We start from the raw sequence: 24521 nt of genomic DNA on the forward strand, positions 1-24521 counted from the left end.
GTTAGAGGCCAAGTGGCTGAGAACAATTATTATAGACGTTTGATTAATAGTGCTTGTTGTAGACATGAAAATCATTGCTGAAGTTGAAGATGAATCTAGTCATTTCTGAGCTTTGCGGATGAGTATCACCCCACACTTCAGCCATGTTATAAGCAACCAGTGTCCTGTCAGTCTAGTGTGTAGGGAGAGATTGTCATGTGTGCTGATAGAGCACAGCAAATAGCTATCAGCACAATTAGTCTAACAGACAGCGATTGATTGGTGCAGATGTTAGCATGCCAGTATACCAAGCTAAGTGTTGTGAGTTCAAACCCTGTTGAAAGCATTTTTTATCTCAACTTATAACCATGGCTTTAGATGGATGGATGCACGAACACGATTCTTATTATAGTAAAGATTGAAAAGCTCAGCCAGAAACCAGAGTGCAATGAGATGCCTGACACTGTCCACCATGAACAGGTACTGCTGCCAATTCTTTATCTGATTCACAAAACAATGAGCTAAAACAGGAAATGGTAGAATTAAAAATTTAGAACTGCCGATGAATAACACTTCACTGGTGTTTTACTTCACACAAGTTTCTTTCCACAAACTATAGTTGCACCTGCTGTCACACTTGTAGGACTTGAGGACATTCACGTCTCCAGCAATGTGGAAGAGCTTAACTATACGCATACTTGCGCAATATATTGTGCAAATGCAAAAAAGTTAGACTACTTGAAATTCACGAACATTTCCATGAAGACCTTTATAAGGATTAAGCTATAGTTTGTGATTTGATATGTACAGTTAGTATAACGTAAAGGTAACCAAAACTTATAGAAAAGTTAGTAAAGCTGCTTTAAAAGGAATCTCAAGTGGTATGATCTTTAGATCAATGTTTATATTATAACTATTATAAAAATTTATAAAAAGAAACATTATTTTTCTACTCTATTTCATTTTATAAAATGTTCTTATACTGTTTTTGCACATGAAATAACACAAGTTTTTATAGCAACATTTCAGAGAATGGTAAACTAGTTAGTGTCATCCGCAGAGTCAGCTCCATCAAACATAATGTCATGAAGGAAGCACAAAACTTGACTATCATGTAAAGTAAACAAGAAAAAAAAATAAAACATCAGAAAACTATTACAAAAAAGTTAAATTCTTTACCATATTCAACTATATTGCAACATTCTATCTGACTGACTGAACAATGAATCTGTAAAAGATGCAAAATACTCTTGGCAAGCGTTTCCTTTATCAGTTGCTAAGGAACTCGGTATCTTAAATATGTAGAGGAAAGCTTGTGTATGTACAGCGTATATGGTTAAAAGAGTCTATTACTGAACTCGGTAGAGCAAAGCTGAAAACATTGAATTGGACTGCTGTTCTTATATCACTGGCGTCTAACGAATTTAACATGCGTGGAAGGCGGTGATAGGAGAATAGACATCGGGTACTTTCTCACATCGCGTTCTGGCAGCTTCCCGATGAGCTCCACATTGTATTTTTGTAGAATGTTAGCCAAAAAGAGGAATATTCTTGACCTGGCTAACAATTCACCTGGACACGCTCTTCTTCCTGATCCAAATCCCAGAAAACTGTAAAATCCGAAAAAACAACAGCTATTATGTTTCTAGGTTTTATGAAACAGTCTAGTTACATAAAAACCATTTGTTTTATGTAACCAGAGGCTCAGACCAGAAGTTTCGCCAAAGGCTTTGAGACATATATACATTGGAGATATACTTTGTGCATGGGCAGTTAGTGTGCCAAGTCTATATAAAAATTTTATCATGTTTTTCAAGCATTTGTTATCATTTCTACTGTACTCAAACCTTTGCGCATAATTCTTCAAAAAACATACTGTATCTAAGATGTTATAAACATGATAAAAGAATCTTTTACTTTGTTTGGTTTAACAGATTAATTTATAAGAGGTAATGTCAACCTGATCTAGTCTCATGATATTCATTCCAGTTTAGTGTGATTTAATCTATTCTAGTTTTATCTATTGAAGTCTACACGTGATAATTTAGACTGTTTTAGTCAGGGTTGTTCTAGTTTACTCCCTAATTGTATCTGCTGTAGTCTGGTTATCCTAGTTTACTCCCTAATTGTATCTACTGTAGTCTGGTTATTCTAGTTTACTCCCTAATTGTATCTACTGTAGTCTGGTTATTCTAGTTTACTCCCTAATTGTATCTGCTGTAGTCTGGTTATCCTAGTTTACTCCCTAATTGTATCTACTGTGGTCTGGTTATTCTAGTTTACTCCCTAATTTTATCTACTGTAGTCTGGTTATTCTAGTTTACTCCCTAATTGTATCTGCTGTAGTCTGGTTATCCTAGTTTACTCCCTAATTGTATCTACTGTGGTCTGGTTATTCTAGTTTACTCCCTAATTTTATCTACTGTAGTCTGGTTATTCTAGTTTACTCCCTAATTGTATCTAATGTAGTCTGGTTATATTAGTTTACTTCTTAATTGTTTCAAATGTATTCTAGTACGATTTGTTTCACTTTCAGAAACATTTTATTACAGCTTTCTTCTAGTTGGACAAATACAAGATGCCTTAAAATTGTATTTAACCCCAAAGTACGGATTACTAAGACCCAAAACTAGCTTTAACATCACAGTATTTGCTCATGTATTAGCGCAGGTTATGAGCATGTGAAGCCCATTAGGGCAGTTCAGCTACTGTACATGTACAAAAAAAAATATGTGCAAAAAATGTCTTGTAGTAATTTACAACTATGAGTAAAAAATATGTAATCTACATTCATCAATTAATTTAGTCTTAGTATCCTAGTACGGTTTGGAACGAAAGTTGGTTGTGGAAAGCAAATTCTTCGTTTGATCTTTGAACTCTTACATTATCATTTTTTATATTTTGTGTTAAAAGTTCTTGGAATCAGGGCATTGCATTAGCGAGTAACTTGCCAACTTAATGTTGAAATTTAATCACTGCCATCTGGATTTCACTATTAAAAAGTTGTATGATAATTTATACACTATAAATAGCTTTTGTTTTAAAACTGTTTCCATTGTTGACCGACAAGCTATCTGTTTGAGACAAGCACTGACAGCCATACATATACAACCAGTATTCTCTCTGCCTCAGTCATTACAGTCATCCCACACATGTAATACAGAAGTCAACTAACAATAATAATAATGCTGATAGTTACTTTTTGAAAATGACATATGTAAAGAACTATTATACAGTTTTACTTGCAAATTATTTAGGAATGGGATCAAGAAAGTTAGGTCAGAAGATACCTATAATACGTAAACTTTTTCAAACCCTACAAACATCAGCACAAAATAGACACTGAGCTTACATACAACCCGGCTTGTACGAGATAGATAATTCATTTTTGTCAGTTGAAAATAATGACTTATTGCGTGCATTTTATGTACATGTTATTACAACTTCAGCTCAAACACATATTATGATAAACACCGACCCCCTTCACAGTCGATTGCACACAGGCTAGTTCTGACATCTTGTCAAAAAGTTAAAAGGGGATGTTTTAGAGAATTTTTCTTGATTTGCTGTCGATGCCTTATTGACTCAACACTGAATGACAACTGCAGGTTGAAGTAACTGCCATATGAGCAAAATCTATGATGATAAGCTCAGAGTATATTGCCTCTTCTTTCTGACTTACTTTTGTCGCAATGGATGGTCTCGATCTACACACTTTCCTTCTTTATCTAGAAATCTATCAGGCTTTAACACAAAGGGATCTTCATAGATATCGGGATTGTGGGCTGTATGGAAGGCGTTTATGAGCACTACAGTATTCGCTGGAATCTAAAATATGACTGGCTGATGCAGAGTAGAGACAATTCTCACGTTACTAGTTGAAGTATTAACTAAAACGATGAAAGAGTTTTTTGATAGGATAGTCTTGGGTAGAGTAACTGCTACTAAATAACCAGTACATATGATAGACAGAATATCGGTTCACAGAATAAACAGGCAGGTTGTGAAAAGTTATAATAGCAAACTTTACTATCATTAGAGGGGTGTTCGTTTGAAAGCCCAAAGCCAGGGTTAAATGTTAGGAAAAAAGATTGCTTGCAACAGGATTCAAACATCCAACTCAGCTTTGTAGATCAATGCTCTAACAACTTCACTAATCCAGAATCGTTATGAATTATTACACCTGACAATACACACTAGACTGCCAGGGTGCTAGTATGAATAACAAAACAAACAAACAGTTAAAAGACAAAAATGGTGTCAACATTGACATTCTTATCTTCAACTAACTATGAGTTACAACCGCTAGCTGATTGTAACTCTCATGCTTGCGAAAATGCTGTTGCTGATTACTGGCAGCAATCAGATTACATTAGCTAGTACAGTTAGTACAGTGTACTGTAGATAAATGTTATCTACTGGCAATCTTGCCATCCTGAACAGCTGATAGTAAAGGCTGGAAATGATGTCACCTTGAACGTATCTTCCCAACCAATATGAGTCAGTGTGGGAGAGTAGGTCTACACTCCCGGATCTAGTAACCCACAGCCACAGCCTCATGATAAAACACCATCACGATTTTTCAAACGAAACCAAGCAGAGTATCTTTATATTAGCAACCATTAGCCATCTTTGACAAATTGGTATTAATCTATCTACAGTGTAAACCTCTCATCTTCTAATCTTTTTTGACACCGTCGAACTAAAGAAATAATATATACGTAAGTGGTTATTGAAGCGCTTCATAAAAGTTTTCTTCACGCGAGTCTTGAACTCGGACACTCCGCTCTATAAACTAACACTCTACCAAATGTCTAAATCTACCACATATGGAGTTGTTAGAATAATCTTTCCTATAATAAAAACAGTGTTCCGTAACATTGAAACATTCTAGTATGGGGGAAGATCTCTAAGAGCAGACTGCCAGAGCTCAACACGTTACCTATAAACTTACCGTTACTGTTACCGTTACTGTTACCGTTACTGTTACCGTTACTGTTACCGTTACTGTTACCGTTACTGTTACCGTTACTGTTACCGTTACTGTTACCGTTACTTCAATGTTACCGTTACCTACGGCTTATCTAATGTAAACAAAGCATGCTTACTCCAAACAATGCCGGGCTCAATTGGCAAACTTTGATGTGTAATTTCCTGTATAAATTTGCAACGATCTGAAACCCAATTAGAAACCCAAAATTTGCCTTCGTGACGCTTGCCTCCAATGAATGTGTATATAGATTGTTGTTGTAAAAGCAGTGTAACAATTTATGTTAAAAATAAAACAAATCTTGCAGCTGTAAGTCGGGCTTACAGCTAGTACTTTATAAACGCCTGATCTCTTTCTCTCCTTAGTTGAGATGTTGTGTATTCCCCCTACAAACCTTATAGCCAATAAGTTCTGTGTCTCTGAGAGTCATGTGGGGCAGAAGTACAGGTGCTTGAGACAGATATCTGAACTGTTCTAGCAGATAGGCTTCCATTTGAGGCAGCTTCTCTCTACAGCAGTCCGAGCGTAATGAACTGTTTAGTGCAAGTTTTTTGTTTGAGCTAGCTATTACGAAAGTCCAAATAAATGGTTTGTTTTTTATTTTAGAAACGAAAAAAACAATTTGCTATATGGCGATGCCACTTGAAAAGCACGCACTGTTCATCCATTGTGTGACTAATCTTACATAAAACTTAAAAATTCTTTTAGCTGTGTTTTATAAAAAAACAATTTTTTTTGAAATTCTCAGAATTTTTTTTATTTCAGATGTTTTATTTTATATTTTGCTTTAGCATATTTTTTTGGACACAAAACTAGTTTGTCAAAATTAAGAACAACTAGCAAACATATTTATGAGCAATTAGTCACTACAATTTATCTTCCCAGATAATATTTGTTTCAAAAAAGCTTACCAACTATCAGTTGATTTTTTTGACAAGCTTAATTTTATGTTGATTTATTGACTGTAGCAAGACTCTCAAATTTTTATGAAAACACTGAATTTAGTACCCATTTTGCTGTTATTAGTATACCTATAACTAAGCAAAATCTAGTATGATTTTTCATTTTTAATAAATTGCACAGTTTTTTGATGGTTTACGTTTAAATTTGGAATTTTTTGTACAAATTTGATTGGTAAAAGAGCCTTATTTTGGCAGATTTTATAAAAATGTTTTTTTTTGCTAATTAGCTCTACTAATAAAAAAGAGTTTGAACTGTTCGAGAATGTTAAACAGTTGATCCAGAGTTTAAGCTCTTGATATGTATTAAGTGTCTTTAGTTCTACACTTGAATTTTGCAACATAACCTCAACTCTGCTAATAAGGGTTGAATCGGATTTTCGATAATATTGCAAAATTAGGCTGCAGTCATTTGTGGCATCTAAAAAGGCAACCATAAAAAAGACACAACTGTAAACCATCAATGCCTTATGTCCAAATAGCAGTATAACATTTAAGTTACTTCCAGTTTGAAGGTTTAAAGGAATCAAAATTCTTTAACTTTTATTTAGCCACAGGCAGGGTTTAAATGTGCACTACACATGCAAAAAATCGAACACTCTTTTTACGTACGGAGAAATATGGAAGAGACTTTACATGAAACATTTTGAATTATGATAACAGATTACTGACAAGACACTGATATACTGCTTGATAGAATCTTTGAAACAAAAACCAAGACTGCTGACCATTACTAGCCACAATCTTTACTATAATAAGAGCCGCGTCTGTCCGTGTGTCCGCAACTACGCTAAGAGAATTAGGAAAAAAGATTCTACACCATGGGAATCAAACGCTGACATTCAGATTATAAGTCAAGAGCGCTATCATCTGCACCATTCAACCACCTTTCCACATCTAAGAATAGTTGTGCACGTAGATATTACATATGACAGCGTCATGGGACTTCCAGCGCACTAATGTAGTTCATCATAAAATACATTAGAAATGCTGACTGAATGATGAGCTGCAGATGGGCCAGACAACATTATCCATTGCTAAATTTTCTGCCAACATTTAACACCCGATTCGTAAGTCAGCGCTGCCATAAGACCCACAAAAAGTTATATTGTTATTGTTGAGGAGGAATATGGGTGTTTCCAGCTCATTCACATGATAACAACCCTAAGAGTACCAGTGCGAAAGCAGAACTTCCAGAAGTTTCTGTCACCAGTGACTAGCCATTGTCACGTTCGTAATAAAACATGTCCTTACTTGTCTTTGAGACATATGATGTGGGTCGGATTCAGCTGGGTGTCAAGCTCATCCTGGAGCCTCTTTTGTAGACCTGGATCATGTAGGAGGTCTAGGAATATCTGAGCGAGACTTCTTCTGCTCGTTTCCAACCCTATTGACACAGACAGAGAAATGGTGTTTTAAATAGCTTTAAAAATAGCCTGATGTGGTGTTGGCATGGGAACAGTTTGTAACTATTTTGGGTGGTCAAGGTCTGGTTTGAGGATTATCAACATAATTGAAGTTAAGGCATGTCATGAGTCAACCATAGTCTAGACTTCAAGGATGTTTCGTTTTGTTGTCTTTTTCATTTATTTGTTTGTTATATACCTGTAAAAATTTTTTAACAAATGAGGCTTATTTCAGTAGATTTGCTATATACCCGTGTATATCATAGCAATTTATAAAATTGTTTACTCTAGCTTAAGTAGCTGTATGGCATCCCAGTCAAAAGACCACCCCAGTAGACGCTATTATAACTTCCCAATATATAAATTCCAATTGATGTACAAAGTTTACGCTTCGAATTACGTTAGAAATTTCATCTATATATATAAGTCCCAGCGTTTGTTGGTTGTATGTTGTTGGTGTGTCCAATTGTAACGATCACGTTTTAGGAATGAAAAAATTTCTTTTCATTGTAGTTCAACTCATAACCTCCAAGTCTGCAGACAGGCGTGCTAAACCACCTGTCCGAGTGGCTACAATGCTATACGATAAAATAATTTTCCACATCATCCTTATTACACCTGCCGATCTTCAATGCCGATTCGTTACAAAGGTCACTTTTCATCTAGCACGCTTTAAGATCATGATGGTGTGAAAGATCATGATGCAATCTTTTTTTAATGCTGTTCTAAATTATAATAACGGCTCTTATTATAGTGAAGATTTAGACTAGATCATGTTACTCAAATTCATTAGGTACAGAAACATAGCCAATTCAAAATAACTTTTCTATGCAAAAACCTTTTATTACCTGTACAACGCTGGACATCCAACTAGCATAACATAAAAGTTCACGTTGGTACAAGGGCTCGAATTCATTTTGAATAATGAAAATCTCATAGTTAGCCTTACAAATATATGTTTTTCTTTTTGCGCACTTCGGAGAGAAAATGACGTATAGGGAGTTTTCTATTACAGAAAACTAGTAGTCTAGTTTTCTGTAATAGAAAACTGAAAGTCTAAAAGTCATGTTTAATACGCTATGAGAGATTGTCAGGTGTGCGGATAAAGTGCCCATAACAAGTAGCTGCACAATTATTCACAAATGCGTATTAGAGTGTCTGAATGTTGTGGTTTCAAAATCAGCGTGATGCAATCTTTTCTTCTACCACTAATCGTGGCTTCGGACAGAAAGTAATGATTATAGCTATAACTATAGCAATAACTATAGCAATAACTATAGCAATAACTATAGCAATAACTATAGCAATAAATATAGCAATAACTATAGCAATAACTATAGCAATAACTATAGCAATAACTATAGCAATAACTATAGCAATAACTATAGCAATACCTATAGCAATAACTATAGCAATAACTATAGCAATAACTATAGCAATAACTATAGCAATAACTATAGCAATACTATAGCAATAACTATAGAAATAACTATAGCAAAAACAAAGATTTTCTAATAAACTTGAATGCAATTCATATATCATAAAAGGTAGAAGATAGTAACATCTACCTGCTCTGATGAAATCTAGTAGTAGTCCTTTGATGCCTTCATCGTCTAGCTGTGGTTTACCATCTTTATCCATCTCCGCCTTCTGTATTTCAATAAAGTAGTCTAGACATCCTCTCTTGTTGTTAGCATCATAAGAAGCCTAAAGAACATGTTAGGCTAAGACAGTTTTTAGTTGCTCAAACTTTACTAAAATAATTGATAATATCTATATCAATCCCACTTTGTCACTGGGTGTCTGTCTGTCTGTTAGTTCGCAGAAATTCTATGCGTTTTCATTAATTTTAGTCAGTTCCATCCACACTTCACACGCCATGCCCTCCGTGCCTTTCACCATGTCACCAGAATATTTCATTTCCAAAATCCTCCTGGTTTATGAAAACCAGCCTTTTAAACACGGATTAGCAATTCAAGAATGCATTGTTGCATGCATGAAGGACAATTGCTTTTGATAAAAACGTATGGATTGTTGTTGGGAAAGCAGTGAAGCATTTTGTTTTGAAGATCTACACATGGGATGCAGGCTATCTGATTGAAAAAAAATGCCGGGCAACACCGAGCAACACCGGGCAACATCGGGCAACACCGAGCAACACCGAGCAACACCGGTCAACACCGAACCACACCGGGCAACACCAGGCAACACCGAGCAACACCAGGCAACACCGAGCAACACCGAGCAATACCGAGCAACACCGGTCAACACCGAGCAACACCGGTCAACACCGGGCAACACCGAACAACACTGAGCAACACCGAGCAACACCGAGCAACACCGGGCAACACCTAGCAACACCGGTCAACACCAAACGACACCGGGCAACACCGGGCAACACCGGGCAACACCGAGCAACACCGGGCAACACCGGGCAACACCGTGCAACACCGGGTTTACTGCTAATCGTTAGTAATCATTTTTCAAACTTTTACCCAAAATGTTAAGAAAATTTTACTAATGCCTTGACTACAAAATTTTCTTAACAATTTTAGCACCATCAACCTGCTACTCGACAACAAAGCTTAATATCTAATTATTGAGCAGGTTTGTTTACGAGTGACTACTTAGCATTATAGTTCATATGTTTCTATTCTCAAGCAGCAGATATTCACGACGTGATAGTTTTATTTTGTATTTACCAAAAACTGCACTCAACAATTGTACTGCTCATTCTTTTAATCTTTTGTCAAAAAAAAGAAGATGTATACCTAAGCTTAGTGGCTTCAAGTTTTGAGACTACTAAGTCTAGGCATACATCTTATCTTTTTTGCCCTTGTATATCCTTTTGTTTTTGCATTTATGACACTAAATGTAGACACCTCTTTATTAATGGATTTATCTTTTAGGTGGTGCTATATTTTTTGCATAAAAATGATTATGGACTGCCCAATAAAAAAATATATGTATTTACCACCCATCTTGCTCTGTTACTATTAAAATGTAGGCCCTATTAATGTTTGTTGCTGCTTTTCTCAAGCTCACTCAGCAAAACAAATAAAACCATTTATAATGTCAAAACCTTTTTGGAAACGTTCTTACAGGAGATGAAGAGTAACATTTTGTAAAAAGAGATTTTTGTTAAAACTTTTAAATTTGTTCCATTTTTCACACGAGTTTTAGACAAATTACTTTTGAGATCTAAAGAAATTGAGCTAAAAAAGTGTGAATCCATGCCTCCTAGCTTGCAGATTTTAATACAACCACAGAGGAAGAAGCTTCAGCTATAGCAGAATTGGTTTAAAATATTCAAAATGATGGTTTTTTGATTAGTTTAGAATTATACCTTTGCCTGGTCCAGACGAGACTTGGTGAACTCGTTGACAAGTTTCATCGCATCCTCAATCTTGCGATGAGTATCAGCAAATAGGAACTTGAAGTTAAACAAAAAAGGAAAGGCATCCAGAATAGCTGCACTAGACATCGGATCACCTGCCTCAATCTGTCGTGTGTTCATTCGATGCATCTTCTTACAAACTTCATCATCATAGGCGAATTTTTCGCCAAACATCTGCAAGAAAAAGTGAAGCTCCTACAACGTCAATAATCTATTTTGAGAACGTTTAAAGGGATTTTACGTTAGACGAACAGTAAAATACATGTAAATTGCTTAGTCTAAATTACCATCCCAACCCAATCCCTTTGGCCTTTCAAATTGGAAAAACTAAATATAACTTTTTAATTCAATGACAGTAGAGTACCAGTAGTATTATTTGTTTGTATCGAAAACTTTTCTTTTCTTTCTTATCACTTGGTTTAGTGTTCATGATTACAATTGTTTCACGTTAAGTTTAGGGAAGTTCACACCTTCAATGTCAATTTAAATCAATTTGTTTCATTTTTCTTTTAGACAGAAAGGTCTATGGTAGAAATAACAAAACAATGTAGTACATGTATAAAATAAAGTAAAATGAAAATATGTATTTGCTATCGCAAGAGCAGTGTCTGTCTGTTCATTTTTCCCAAGTCAGGGTCTGAGGTTTAATAAACGATTAATTTCAACGAGACTCCAATTAATGGCATTCAGGTTGTTAGATGAACAGTCTAACACATGTACAAATCAACCGCCTTTAAGTATTTCTGAATACTTGTGCACCTACTTATTCCATTTGCGCTATTGACACACATGATGATCTCTCAAAGCGCTCTAGACTGTCTAGGCACTAGAAGATATAATAGAGATGCCTTCATACATACAGATATAGCTTTTTTCTCCCGAATGGGATACAAGAGAAAACTATGTTTTTAAGGTTAATTATAAGACTTTGGTTATTAAAATCGAGTTTGAGAACTTGCATTGACATGGCACATTGTGTTATACAATTTCTTATTTCTCGATATCAAAAGCTTTGCATAAATTTTTTGCGTCAACTTAAATTTACATTATGGGAGGTCTACGTTATGGGAGGGCCTACAGTATAACATACAACTACAAAGTTTTAAGACCTATCAATCAACTTGAGGATTTTACGATGATCGCGAAACCTTTTTACTTGGAAAGTTAAACAACTTTTGGCGTCTTGAACAGTTTGGTAAAGCAATCCATTGCAAAGTTCCTGATAGTCATAAATCAAGTGTTGACACCTTGCCAATACAGGAGACAGAACTGACAATTTTATCTCAGCCACAAAAATGTGGCATTAAAAAAGGGACAATGCGATATTTTGGAGCTGTGCATCAACTGATGATTAGTCTTTGTTGTGCAATCAACCATCAAATTACATTGATCTCTTCAATGTGTATCTGTTAGGTATATATAAACAATAATAAACTCTACAATGAGTAACTGTTAGGTTATATAAATAATAATTATTGTGCTATACATCAAATTTATCCCTTAATGATTAGAAGGACAAATGACCCTTGTGTGTCATCTGGTTTTGAGCACAATTTAGACAGCTTAATATCGGTGACTTTTCATTATTAAATATAAAAATACAATTCATAGTTTATCAATAGTTTTAATCAAGAATTTTATATATTATTGCATATTAATATAATATGTTTCTTATGAAATATTCTATTATGGATGTTATATTACATGTCAAGTTAATACATTTCTTTTTAATTGTTTTATTATGAATGTTATACAATATTGCGTATTTTAATACTTGATTCAATGTTAAAAATGCAATTTAATAGTTTGTTTTTATTTTTAATTTTTAATGCAGTGATTTAGTAAGAGAACTCTTTAACCCCAAATATTCTGGCTTTTCAAATATGTTATAAATATGGGTAGTTGTCATTGCCCACCCAGCTTACTAAAACACAATTCAATCTGGGCAGGTTTGGGTAGTTGTCATTGCCCACCCAGCCTACTTAAACACAATTCAATCTGGGCAGGTTTGGGTAGTTGTCATTGCCCACCCAGCTTACTAGAACACACTTCAATCTGGGCAGGTTTGGGTAGTTGTCATTGCCCACCCAGCTTACTAAAACACAATTCAATCTGGGCAGGTTTGGGTAGTTGTCATTGCCCACCCAGCCTACTAAAACACAATTCAATCTGGGCAGGTTTGGGTAGTTGTCATTGCCCACCCAGCTTACTAAAACACAATTCAATCTGGGCAGGTTTGGGTAGTTGTCATTGCCCACCCAGCCTACTTAAACACAATTCAATCTGGGCAGGTTTGGGTAGTTGTCATTGCCCACCCAGCTTACTAGAACACACTTCAATCTGGGCAGGTTTGGGTAGTTGTCATTGCCCACCCAGCTTACTAAAACACAATTCAATCTGGGCAGGTTTGGGTAGTTGTCATTGCCCACCCAGCCTACTAAAACACAATTCAATCTGGGCAGGTTTGGGTAGTTGTCATTGCCCACCCAGCTTACTAAAACACAATTCAATCTGGGCAGGTTTGGGTAGTTGTCATTGCCCACCCAGCTTACTAAAACACAATTCAATCTGGGCAGGTTTGGGTAGTTGTCATTGCCCACCCAGCTTACTAAAACACAATTCAATCTGGGCAGGTTTGGGTAGTTGTCATTGCCCACCCAGCTTACTAAAACACAATTCAATCTGGGCAGGTTTGGGTAGTTGTCATTGCCCACCCAGCCTACTAGAACATAATTCAATCTGGGCAGGTTTTCTAGTCTTATTACCATAACTCGCGCTATTGTTATTATTATTATTATTATTATTGTTATAAATGTAAATGACAATATTGATAACAATTAATCACTGACTATAAAACAATGATTGTAATAATGATAATAACATAGTAAGATTTATGTAATATCAAACTTTAATTACACAGCTAAAGCAGGAATACCCATTGCATCTAGAGATATTCTCACATTCAACTTACCATGGAAGCTAAAACACAGCAGACGTATCCAACAACGAGCTCGTTGGTATCTATTGCTTGATCACCTTTCTGATCAATACTATCAACCATATCCTGGATTGTCTCTTGCATCACATTCTCTAGATGCGCTATCCCTGGTCCATAAGCTTTTATAGCCTTTGTAAAAATGCGTTTCAGCATGACGTGGTCCTCATCAAAGGTCTGTAGATATTAACAAGCCTATATAAGTGTTCTTCGTCATTGTAAACAAATATTTCATTTAGAGATGAACTTACAGAAGATTTCTGCAGGTTTTATCAGAAAGTATCTGTATTTTTCTATCATTTGCAATTGTTTTTGATGTTTGAGGTGATCTGACTGCCAGAATGTTTCAAGATTGAAATTGATAAAGCTAGACCATGATTAAAATGCTCAGAAAAAAATGTGTGAAAAATGACCTCACTCGTTGTTATCGTTGCGATAGCTAATATCATCTTTGCGTTCAAATTGAAGCGGTACGCATTATATTCTGTTGGTCTCTTTGCAATTATAGACATCATAATCACACTTTCACTTGATCTGATTGTTGTAATCGAGATCAAGTTTTATTGATTTTAATCTTGAAACATCCTGTCAGTCAGATCACCTTAAAACATCAAAAACAATCGCGAATGATGGAAAAATACTAATTCTTTTTGATAAAATCATTTCACAAGTTTACTGAAAGATTCTTACATGGAATCCTATATCTTTACCAGCTATGGTAGACATTCTCTTCATAGGTGGTCGGCCGAGATAGTCTGTTCCTACAAGCAAAATAGTAAAACGTTGCCACTTTCCCACCTCTCTATCTCTAAAACTTTCAGCTCGAGGTGACGCTGTACATCGTGAAAAACTGAAATGTTTGTGACTTCACATTTTGGATACTGTACCCCCAATCACCTGGCTGGTCAATTTGAAATACACCCCCTAAACACTGGGAGTTCCCTAGAGGGCGCCCAGGTTCCACGCCCTGCTAAACATCCAATATGATAATATGATTCATGCATTAATAAAGCAGAAAAAACCTACAAACAAAATTCACAATTTTATTTAAATACGTTTTTATTTCGGACTTTTTGTTTGTTTAGTATTGCAAAAACGATCGATTTTTCTCCTGCAAATGGCATATTTTTTGTTGCTAACAGAGACCAATATATTGTAGTTTACTATTCGTAAAAAAATTAAACAAAAATACAATTAGCTAATCATAAATCAATTTATAAAAACTGTTCGTGTGGCGACATAATAGTCGCTCTGCCCGCTAGCGTCAGTATCGCAAAATGACAAAATGTCGCTATGCCTGCAAAAGGGTTAATAAAACTGATTCCAGACATCAACCATCAAATCATCACTTTTCATTTACAAAAGAAAACATAATGAATACCAATGAAAGAAATATCATATCATTTGTTCTGAGTATATTGCTAAAGGGTTGCTAAAATGATGCAGTGTCGACTGTCTCTTTTCTCTTCCTTTTCCGTCAGCAGGCATGCAGATTTTAATGCAATCTGCATTAAAATGAAGACTGGAATTTCGGTGGAATTTCTTGGTATTACTTTGGCTGAATGAAACCTTAATGAGCAGGGGCCCTTTTACTGGCTTGGCTGTGGAAACCCCCTCTAAAGTAGCAAATTCACTGACAGTGCACCATGATCTGAAAACCCCCCTAAAACGTGATTTTGGGCCGAACCTAATGGGTCTTTTAGGGGGGAGTATCAGCCCTGGGCACTTTAGTTGAGAAATTCTTGCTGACCTGAAACTACACCCGATAAGCGGAAATCAACTCTAGATGGATTGATCTGATGGTGGCATTTTAGAAGCGAGCAAACAGATGCAGCTGAGTAGATGTCACAAAGATTAATAGCTAGGTATGACATCGTCTGTTTACATTCTGTTCTTAATGACATCTTATGCCAGATCCTGTTGAAGAGGCGTGACGGCGGCAAAAGCGGGATAAAAACTGGCGATGCACAGTGGGAGGCGCAGTGTCATAAATACCCCTTATATTCATATTCTTAGACATTGTGTCAAGGCCACTGAGGCCAGCTACCTGCAAGTACGTTAATAATCAACTACCAAGGGGCTTCCACATGTCATCATTCCATAATTGCCTCTTCTATGCCTACAGCGGACATATTTCCCAGAATTCGTGCAAGGCATTTTAAGGCAGGACAATTGTTGTTATTGCGCAAGTACATTGTGCGTAGTGCTGACTGAAAGAGAGAAGCAACTGTCTCTGTCACTATAGCAAAAGCAGAATGTATCAGCTTTATCGAACACAACTTTCTCAATTTCTGGTGTTAACATATTAGCATATATGGCCATTTTAGCCTTTAACAAGAAACACATATAAATATAATTTTTCTTTACCGTACCCATTCTACAATCTAATGCCAACAGGAAACAGATTGAAAGGCACTCATATGCCAACAGGAAACAGATTGAAAGGCATTCATATACACAGGTTAGTCACATGTTATAGTTCAGTTTAGTTCAGGTTAGTCAGCCTAAGTTCAGTGGTTAGTGCTAAGAACCATTCGTTGTGTTAGGAAAAGCATCCAGCCACAGCTGGATGCCTCATGAGCAAATGGTCACAATATATTCTGTGCCAGAATATACCATTTGTGGTGGTGACCCCTAATGACCTCCAAATAGAAAAAGCTGAAAAAAGATGAAAAAGAAATCGCATGGTAAATTTTGCTTCAACATTCTCAACAATTAGAACTTCAAGTCTGCTAGCAAATGGCCGCCTAAATCAATCAGTAGAAATACCACAAGTTGATAAGTTTTTTGTGATAAACCCCCTTCAAAAGACTTTAAAAGCTTGCATAAGCCATTTGACGAATTTTACTAATGTAACTTTATCACCAAACTTGACACCTTTAGCCGATGATAAATGTCCATCAATCAGTCCAGTCATGGCTTAATGAACAAACAGTCCTAGATTGAGTCTACATGTCACGGATACATGTCGTCTATTGAGAGCCTTCTCGCCATTCATCTTAGTAGTTAATCTTAACTTACTGACTTACTGAGTTGTAAAGATCGAGAATGAATTCAAAAAGTTTATTTTTTGAGAGTTAAATAAATCTAATAGTGACAACAGCTATTTAGTAGTGGGAATAGTCTGCCAAATAATTTCTGTGTTTAAAACAAAGGTTATGCTGAACATCTATCAAATGTTATCGAGGTCCTAATTTAGAACTCAAGTCTCCTTAGCTTATATTATTTACAGCTTGACCAGACATGTTATAGTTTGTTACAATCAAACATGTTATAGTTTGTTATATTCGAACATGTTATAGTTTGTTATAGTCAAACATGTTATAGTTTGTTATATTCGAACATGTTATAGTTTGTTATAGTCGAACATGTTATAGTTTGTTATAGTCGAACATGTTATAGTTTGTTATAGTCGAACATGTTATAGTTTGTTATGGTCAAACATGTTATAGTTTGTTATAGTCGAACATGTTATAGTTTGTTATAGTCGAACATGTTATAGTTTGTTATAGTCGAACATGTTATAGTTTGTTATGGTCAAACATGTTATAGTTTGTTATAGTCGAACATGTTATAGTTTGTTATAGTCAAACTTGTTATAGTTTGTAATAGCCGAACATGTTATAGTTTGTTATAGTCAAACATGTTATAGTTTGTTATAGTCGAACATGTTATAGTTTTACCATGACAAACTATAGCAAGTTTGCTATAATCAAATTCGCCTCCAGTCAATCAAGTGTATTTAAAAGGCACGTTGGACTCTAGCATACTTGCTATAATAAACTATGCCTTTTATCTATATAGTAGGCGCTCATACAACCTAAATTATCCGTTCCAGGAACGTTTACGTTATAAAGATTTTATGTTGTACAAACAGTAAAATAAACGTAAATTGCCTAATCCATTTCAAGATCTCTCCAAACTCACCCCTTTGGCCAAAAAAACAAAACAAACTAGACATGCCTTTTTAATTTGTTGGCTGTAACCTAACTGTAACATTATTAGTTTGTATCGACAACTTGTCTCCTTTTTCTGATCGATTTCACTGTTTTTATAGACAATGATTGTAGCAATTTTACAATAGTTGATGGGGACACGCATATTTGATGCCCATTTACAACGATTTGTTCATTTTTTTAAACAGTAAAGTCAATTTGGGAAAGTAAAACTAATAACAGACATATTACACGCCTACAATAAAGCAGAACAAAAATATATTTTACTACTAAAAGAGCGGTGTCTACAAGTTCGTCGTCTATCTGTATCTAGGGTTCAACGTTAGGATACAAGATAACTTTCAGCGACACTCTCAACTTGTGACATCCAGATTAGTAGACCGACGCTGTAACACCTGCACCAACCGATCGCCTTCAAGTATTTACATGTATTAACAATGGTGCAGCTACCTATTCTCTGTTTTGTCGATACATCTGACGATCTATCATGATGAACTAAAATGTAATGGAAGTTATATATATAATAGATGTAATGCTATACGTACATCATTTTTATTGTATATAGAGTATAATGCTATATGTACGTCATTTTTTTTCACAAATGAGGCGAGATATGTTACCATTCAAATCGAATTTGAGAGGTTGCCCTCCTTGACACACTACGTTATATAGAATTTTTTACGTAGTATGAAGCAAAGACTTTGCATAATTTTTTACTTTATCTGAAATTTACATTATAGGAGGTATACGTTATAGGAGGTATACGTTATAGGAGGTATACGTTATAGGAGGTATACGTTATACGAGGTATACATTATAGGAGGTATATGTTATAGGAGGTATACATTATAGGAGGTATACGTTATAGGAGGTATACATTATAGGAGGTATACGTTATAGGAGGTATACGTTATAGGACGTATAAATATACGTTATAAGTGTGAATAGACTGAAAGTATGCAAGAGTCAGAGAGACTTTACAATCCGATCCAGCTAGTCCATCATGTGACGATTGCAAGAACATCGATGTCACCCAAAAATGTTTGTTGATAATCACATCAAAACTGTTTTTAAGTACCTTTAAAATGCTATACATCTGTTTAGACACCATTGAATTGGTGTTATGACCAAATTGTAAATGGAAAAGAAATATGACAAAATGATATTTCAACAATAAGAGTTGAAAGCATTTGTTCATGGAACCAGCGATAGTTGCTAAGGAAGACAGCAACAATTTCAAGAATAATTATTGTGAATCACTTTATGCAGCGACATAAGATTTCTACAATGGGCAGTTTTATAAATTGAGATGACATGGAAAAATTTTTCGTGTTAATTTTTAATGACAAAATAATGTTTACAAACTTAAATCAATTTTTTCTATTTCTAAAGACTTATGAGCAGTCTATTACACTCTAAAACCTATAAAAAGTTAAAAAATTACAGCTGTTTACACCCTTTTTATGGGGAAAGTTCTCCATTCGCAAACACTAACTTTTTAAATTTAATCTTGTGACAAATAAAAAATGGGAACAATGAAACAATGAAACAGCTTATGAACTATGAATATGTGATTTTATTTGACAAAATATTGTTGAATTATCCTTTTTGCTGCCTGAAATTTTTACAAATAAGGTTTCTATCATTTTTATGCCATTTTATCTGAGTATCTATGGGCATCAATCAATTTAGCTCACAAGTTTCGCTAAAATTCAAATGTTTGATAAGTGTGCTTATTCTTGTCGAAGCACAACCGCAGTTCCGCAAACATATTGTTGAGCGTTGATCTGCGATACCAGCTGGTATGAGAAAACAGTCGCATGCTTCAAAAAAGTTGGTTAGGAACCTGTAAAGTTAACATATAAAATATGGTTGTACATGACAGCTTTCACATCCTAAGGAAACATGAGCTGTAAATCAACCAAGCGATTAGTTCAAGAGTTCTATTCGTCATAAAAGCATTTTGATGGCCAAAGAAATATTTCAAAACTTTGCTAATTAAAGATTCTTCCTACCAAATGTACCCATAGCAAAAGTTCTTTGAAGTATTATATATGCTAATTACAAACAATTTGCTCATAAACTAGCTATCATTAGAGATACTTGGCATAAGCTTTATGGCGTATGAAGCTGATAAGCCATACTTTATAATAATAATCTATATAAATCTCAATGTTTGTCTGTTTATCCATCTGTCCAGTTATAGCGATAAAGTTATAGAAATGAAAAATCCACTGAAAACTTGATTTGAACTCACAACCTTTATTTCTACAGCCTGACATGTATCCAATACACTACGCAGTTCAACTGGCTATACTATGAAACAAACTGAGCACATATTTATTACACATGCCAATCTTTCATGGCTTCACACTCAACACTGCAGCTAGCGCTATGTGTGAAGCCATACTAGAAGGAAAATGCGTGTTTACTCGACTGCTCACTAGCCTTCCAGAATACTTGTACGTATAGTTATTACACCTGATGATCTCTCACTGGATCTCTAAACTTTCAAGGTACTAGTAGTAGTAACAGTTGCTAAGAATCTCTTATCTGGAAGTCAGTAGAACATAAAAATGAACAATAAACTTTTATAGTTTTATCTTCCGTAGTACCATTGAACAGTTTACATTAATTGGTGACTCTAAAATCATCAAAGATTGTCAGATGTAAACTTTTTTATTAAATAGTGTTGAAGTAATCCGCAAGCAGCTTACAGTTGTACAAAGATTTGTCAAACTAATTTTTTTTAGAAATTCATAATGAATTTTTATTAAATACATAACACAATCATTCATAAGTTAGCAATTCTGATATACTTACAAAAATAAATACATTAGTGATAGTAATATGGGACTGCTTAAAATAAACACGTTGTTTGTTATTATTTCATAATTTGTTAAGTATTTTATAGAAGAATTATGGCAATACGCACATCAATGGGAAGCTAAGGATGTTTTAGACATGAATATTATTAAATATTAACTGCTATTTGACTTTTAACCTTAGTTATGGTGTAACAGCTGTATCTGCACATTACAATGGAAAATAACAGTAAATATTATGTTTATACTTGTAAACAAAGATAGCCAAATTTAACATTTATATGTGAACACACAATGTTTACATATAAATGTAAGCATACAATGTTTACATATATCCATGTAACTATATGAAAGTAAATTGGTAGTTTTTGGATTATTACTAGCATCTAAATATGGAGTTGGCAAGTTCTTATTGTCAATCACAGGGTAGGATAAAATGGGTGTCCATTAAATAGATTATATTTGTTGATAGTACTTTTGGGAGCAGACGGAGTGACTAGAAAACTTGCTACTGAAATACGTATAGTACATGCGGTCTGAGATAATAAATAAAAAAGTGAGTTTATGCCATAAATGAAAAAAAACCTGAAAAGAATTGCTAGATGATCCCATAATCATCACCACTCATCACCGCGGCAAATCATAGTACTTAGAAAATGATAGATTGAGTGTACAGTTTTTCAACTCCAAACTATGCCCACACAACTCTAGCTGGAGAGACATAATTGGAAGACAGACTCAAGCCAGTGTCGAAATTAAAGTGATAAGGTTTCCGAGTGTTATGGTGAATGAGAGGAAGTAAGTGAGGCAAACATAAAGTTTTACCAAATAGCCCAGTTAGTTTGTCAGAGAAGGCGTATAAGATGATTATGCTAGCCCAGTGGTTCTTAGCCTGAGTTCCATAGAACACTAGTGGTTCTGCGGTCACTTTCAGGGGTTTTGATGGCCGCCTCCCAAAGGTAACAGCAGAAGTTACACTGATTTGCTAGGTCATGTCTTTATTAAAATATATGTAATTTGTTGTGAGTTCATGCGTTTTATTGGTTTGTTCTTTGAAGACATTGATGCTAATACACAGTTCGTTTTGTGCACCAGTAAAACATATAACTATGTCTTGAATGTGAAAAAGTATATTTTAGTTTTCAATAAAGGAGCGTTTGGTGAAATTGCATATGAAGATGGTGGGGTTCAGCATGGCCGACAAGGCTAAGAACCATTGATCTAGGACTATAAAAGGGTGCAATATGAAACCGCCAAAAACCAGTTTAAACTGTAATAGGTCGATGAGGTTGGCCTGCAGATTGAAGTTCAAAAACTGCAAAAAGTCATCTGTTATGCTGTTTTACTCTTAACTGCGCAATAAAAACAGGGTGAGTCTTTTCCAGCTCTATGTGAACTACAGAGATAATATAGCGTATTAACCTTTAACAACTTGGTGTACTGGTAGGTTTGTACATGGTTCTGATTGTGTTCTTATCTGGCTTCAACCAATGAATTTATTTGAGGTTGTTATGCGTGGCTGCCATGTTCAACTCTGCAAAATTGTTCACTGAAAGTAAAAAATTGAGTCTCACCAGCTTTAATGAGTGCCTCCAGACAAGCATCTTTAGAGTTGATGACCACAATAGGATATGTGAAAATCTTAAGCTTCATCACCGCTCCATATTTTCTTGCCATCTCAAAAAGCTGAATGTGCAAGAACGATGGATTTAGGGACAAGACGTTACCAAGTATCGGTAGACCAGGAGGACCTGGTATCTTTCGAATGGGATCCTGCAAAAATACACCAAATTTCAAAACTTCTATAATTATTAGTTTTAAAATACAAACACGGTAATCAATTTTTACTATACTTTTAAAGACTGAAGTCTTAAAATTACAGCTAGTAAAAAATAAATAAAATAGTTTTATAGAGAAAAAAAAACTAAATATTTTAGACAATGCAAATACTTATTTAGAACTTACCCTGTACCATTTCACGAATAAGTACGTTGCTAGCAAAATGAATACTGCTGCTAGCAGATCAAATGTTGTGATAACACCGAGATCCATGGCCGATCTTCAGAGAGACTTCTGTTTCTGCTTGACAGAACCTTTCTTTTATCTTTAGCCTGAAATGCTTCAGCGAGCTTCAGCTAACACTCAGATGAATGGAATCACATGAGATTTCTAAACCAATCAACATACTCCTGCCCTTTTCTGTCTGAGCCCTTCAAGCTAGTACCGACTGTGTATGTTGTTCAGAGGGGAGTTGTCAAACCTTGTTTGTTCGAGAAGATTATCACATGAGTAGCATACAACTTAGACTGTTTATGCATAGTTTGCACGCTGTATTTATTGTTGATACACCTTGCAGGATGCAATTGCTAACTAGCGGTCATAGACAGCTAATCATGGTTGCTGGTGACACTGATTTTTATCCAATTAGCAAACTTTTTTCTGCAATAGCTTTAGTATACACACCTGTATACCTTCTTCTCTTTGTAAAAACACAGACTGAGGATGGAAAATCCCATAGAAACAGAGACACTAAACCAATGACTGAGTGGTTGACCAATAACAACATGCACGATAAAACTCCTGAATGGCAGTTTTTGTCAAAAAATATATGACTGGATGGAACCTGGAAATTTTTTTATAAAATCTTTAGCTAATTTTTACTTTTACACAAGTCGATCATAGATATTGAATAAGTCTAGCGTTTAGCTATTCTCAATAGCCTTTCATTCCAAATCATTAGGAATGCGAGTTTGCTTTTTGTTTGCTTGCTGCTGCCCTATATGTATACTTGTACAGTATACACCACTTACACACTTACACACAGATAGAAAGGTACACAGAACATATCAGTAACAGTTTTAAGATGATATCAGGTGAGTTTGGTTAGAACTTCTTTTCATCTGTTACCTATAGCTTTTACAATAATTTACAACTACCTACAAAATACCAACATAAACCTCTGATATACAACTATACAGGCTATATTAGACTGCTGTATTCGTTTTATAATGCATACACTCAGTTTCTATAAACTGGCGTTATTCAACTAGAAAATATTTTACTGCATAAACAGAAGTCAAAGATACTCTAGTTTTATTTAGATAGTGTTCAATTATAATATCAGTTTGTCCATACCTGCTAAACAAAATAAATACAGTATTCATAGATATGGTTAGTATGTAAACAAAGTTATCAGAATACCTCATTATATGAATAGATTTAAAAATAAAAATTTTAAGTCTATAGGTTTATTTGTAGATCACAGGCTTCAGCTGACATTTGACATGTAGAATAAAATTATGGTAACATTCAGCATGGTAAAATTTGAATGATCAAATTTTACTATGCTGAATGGTTAATAAATCCCTGCTCAAGTTCCAGAGATATGATCAATACTAAAAATGTAATATCGAGAACGAATCTCATGTATGCAGTTATTGAAGAATATCTAATAATGTGTTTTAGACAAGTAAAAGTAATCCTAGTTGTTCTTTAAACTACAGGTTAATATAAGATAATTATATTAGAATCTTTAAAATGTTGTTTGGTATAAATATACTAGATACAAATAACAATGTTGGAGCTTAAGTATTTCTATGAAAGCTTTATTGAGTACTGAGTGTTGAATATTGAGTATTGAATATTGATTATTGGCTATCGAATATTGACGATCAAATATTGACAATTGAATATTGACGATCGAATATTGATCATTGAATATTGACTATTGAATATTGAGCTGTCAGTAGCATTTTGAAAGCCATTGAGATAACATAAAAAGATATAGACAGTTTTTCTCAAATTTCGTCTGCAACTTATTGTACTGTATTATTTGAAATGAAATTTGAAAAATGTCAAGCTACCACCTCATTTGCACTACTTTTATTCCTTGTATACATCTATCTCATGAGAGATAGTGAACCCTTTCAATGTCATCTGATGAGAAATGGCACAAAGTTTTGAAATTATATAAAGGTGAGTAAATGGCAGTGAGTAATTCTTTTATTTGAACAT

At 34.8% G+C, this 24521-nt stretch overlaps 1 protein-coding gene across 1 annotated transcript; it reads right to left on the reverse strand.

The window, feature by feature from the left end:
* Positions 1 to 863: 863 nt before the first annotated feature.
* LOC137399406 (cytochrome P450 1A1-like) lies at positions 864 to 22604 on the reverse strand. The gene is made up of 10 exons (XM_068085504.1): positions 22473 to 22604; positions 22082 to 22280; positions 14417 to 14487; positions 13703 to 13903; positions 10681 to 10905; positions 8903 to 9041; positions 7183 to 7315; positions 5364 to 5478; positions 3662 to 3807; positions 864 to 1589 (listed from the first exon to the last, which is right to left on the reverse strand). Exons 1-10 carry the CDS (start codon positions 22557 to 22559, stop codon positions 1385 to 1387), a joined length of 1521 nt encoding a protein of 506 aa, XP_067941605.1. The 5' UTR covers positions 22560 to 22604; the 3' UTR covers positions 864 to 1384.
* Positions 22605 to 24521: the final 1917 nt, after the last annotated feature.

The sequence above is a fragment of the Watersipora subatra genome, chromosome 7 (assembly GCF_963576615.1).
Source record: "Watersipora subatra chromosome 7, tzWatSuba1.1, whole genome shotgun sequence".
Lineage (NCBI taxonomy): Eukaryota > Metazoa > Bryozoa > Gymnolaemata > Cheilostomatida > Watersiporidae > Watersipora > Watersipora subatra.